Source organism: Pseudomyrmex gracilis, unplaced genomic scaffold (genome assembly GCF_002006095.1).
Source record: "Pseudomyrmex gracilis isolate BER0280 unplaced genomic scaffold, ASM200609v1 scaffold_1581, whole genome shotgun sequence".
NCBI classification, from domain to species: domain Eukaryota; kingdom Metazoa; phylum Arthropoda; class Insecta; order Hymenoptera; family Formicidae; genus Pseudomyrmex; species Pseudomyrmex gracilis.
In genome coordinates, this window is record NW_018022165.1 from 11,048 (window position 1) to 12,520 (window position 1,473).

The window sequence follows — 1,473 nt, forward strand, 5'->3', positions numbered from 1 at the left end:
AAAGAAAGTATTCACTTTATCAAGGGTAAAGAGTAGACTTTTGTCCGATGATTTGCATTTCACAAGTCTAAGTTGTCTCAATGTCTTCCAGGTATTGGCAAGATCATTTATGTAGGATAAAACAGACAAGTAATGATCCTGCTTTGCCTTCCGAATTAGCTCCTGTGTATAGTTTCATAGAGTCTTATAAAGAGAGTAATTTTCATCACTCCGATGCCGACGCCACTTCCTACGCTGCCTATCTCTAGATACCATAGCAGCCCTGATCTCAGGAGACAACCAGGGAGCAGGCAGATGCTTAGGTTTTAAGAGTTATAATTTTGAGAGGAGCATGTTTCTCTAAACAGTTTAAAATGTAGTTATTAAATTTGTCCGTTTTAATATTAACGTCATCTATGTTTATTATAGCGTTCCAGTGGTAGCAAGATATCTCTCTCAAGAACTCTTCACTGTCAAAGTTGCAGAAATCTCTAACCGTGATTGTACGTGTAATTAGTCTGCTCACATGTATTTTATATTAAGTGAAGTAAAAAGTTCTGAGCGTTTTTTGCTTTATTTCGACGATGAAATTAATATAGTTAGGATTATCCGATTTAGATCAAATATGCGCCGTTTTGTTTGATAACTTTTGTCCATTTTGAAGGCAATTTCATAGTTCCGCGATTGAAGAAGTCCTCGTCCCTATTGGTTAAAAACTTGACCAGCTCATTTTCACAAGCCTCTCTTGAGACCAGTTTTGTACCATCAAGAAAATTTTGCAAATGCTTGAAAAAGTGATAATTGCTTGGTGCCAAGTCTGGACTATACGGCGGGTGCAATAGAATCTCCCATCCAAGCTCTTGGAGCTTCTGGCGCGTCGTTAATGATGTGTGTGGCCTAGCGTTGTCTTGATGAAACACAACACTCTTCCTATTGGCCAATTCCGGCCGCTTCTGGTCGATTGCCTACTTCAATCTGGTCAATTGTTGACAATAGAGGTCCGAATTGAGTGTTTGGCCCGATGGGAGCAGCTCATAGTGGATGATTCCTTTCTAATCCCACCAAACACACAGCAAAACCTTCTTGGCCGTTAATCCGGGCTTGGCGATCGTTTGGGCCGGCTCACCGCAATTAGACCACAATCTTTTTTGGCTGTTGTTCTCGTATGTGACCCATTTTTCATCACCAGTTACCATCCGTTTCAAAAATGGGTCGGTTTTGTTACGTTTTAGCAAAGAATCGCAGGCATCAATTTGGCCCAAAGGGTTCTTTTGCGTCAATTCGTGTGGCACTCATACATCGAGCTTCTTCTTGAGACCAGCCTTATGCAAATAGTTCCAAACGGTTTTCTGGCTAATTTTCAGTTTCTGGGCAATGGAATAAGTGCTCACATGCCGGTCCGTCTCGACGATTTCCATGATTTTATTGGGTGATACTCTATTGACCACAGTACGATTCGACACCGCTCGATTCGACACAGATTTATTCGACACC

The 1,473-nt window shown here is 41.3% G+C and overlaps 1 protein-coding gene across 1 annotated transcript in view; it reads right to left on the minus strand.

Moving 5' to 3' along the window:
- Positions 1-593: 593 nt before the first annotated feature.
- LOC109862277 (histone-lysine N-methyltransferase SETMAR-like) overlaps positions 594-1,473 on the minus strand; it is a 1,601-nt gene continuing 721 nt past the window's right edge. Inside the window, 2 exon segments of the mRNA XM_020442272.1 lie at positions 594-944; positions 1,059-1,414. Of these exon segments, the coding sequence (XP_020297861.1) occupies positions 594-944; positions 1,059-1,414 (707 nt within the window).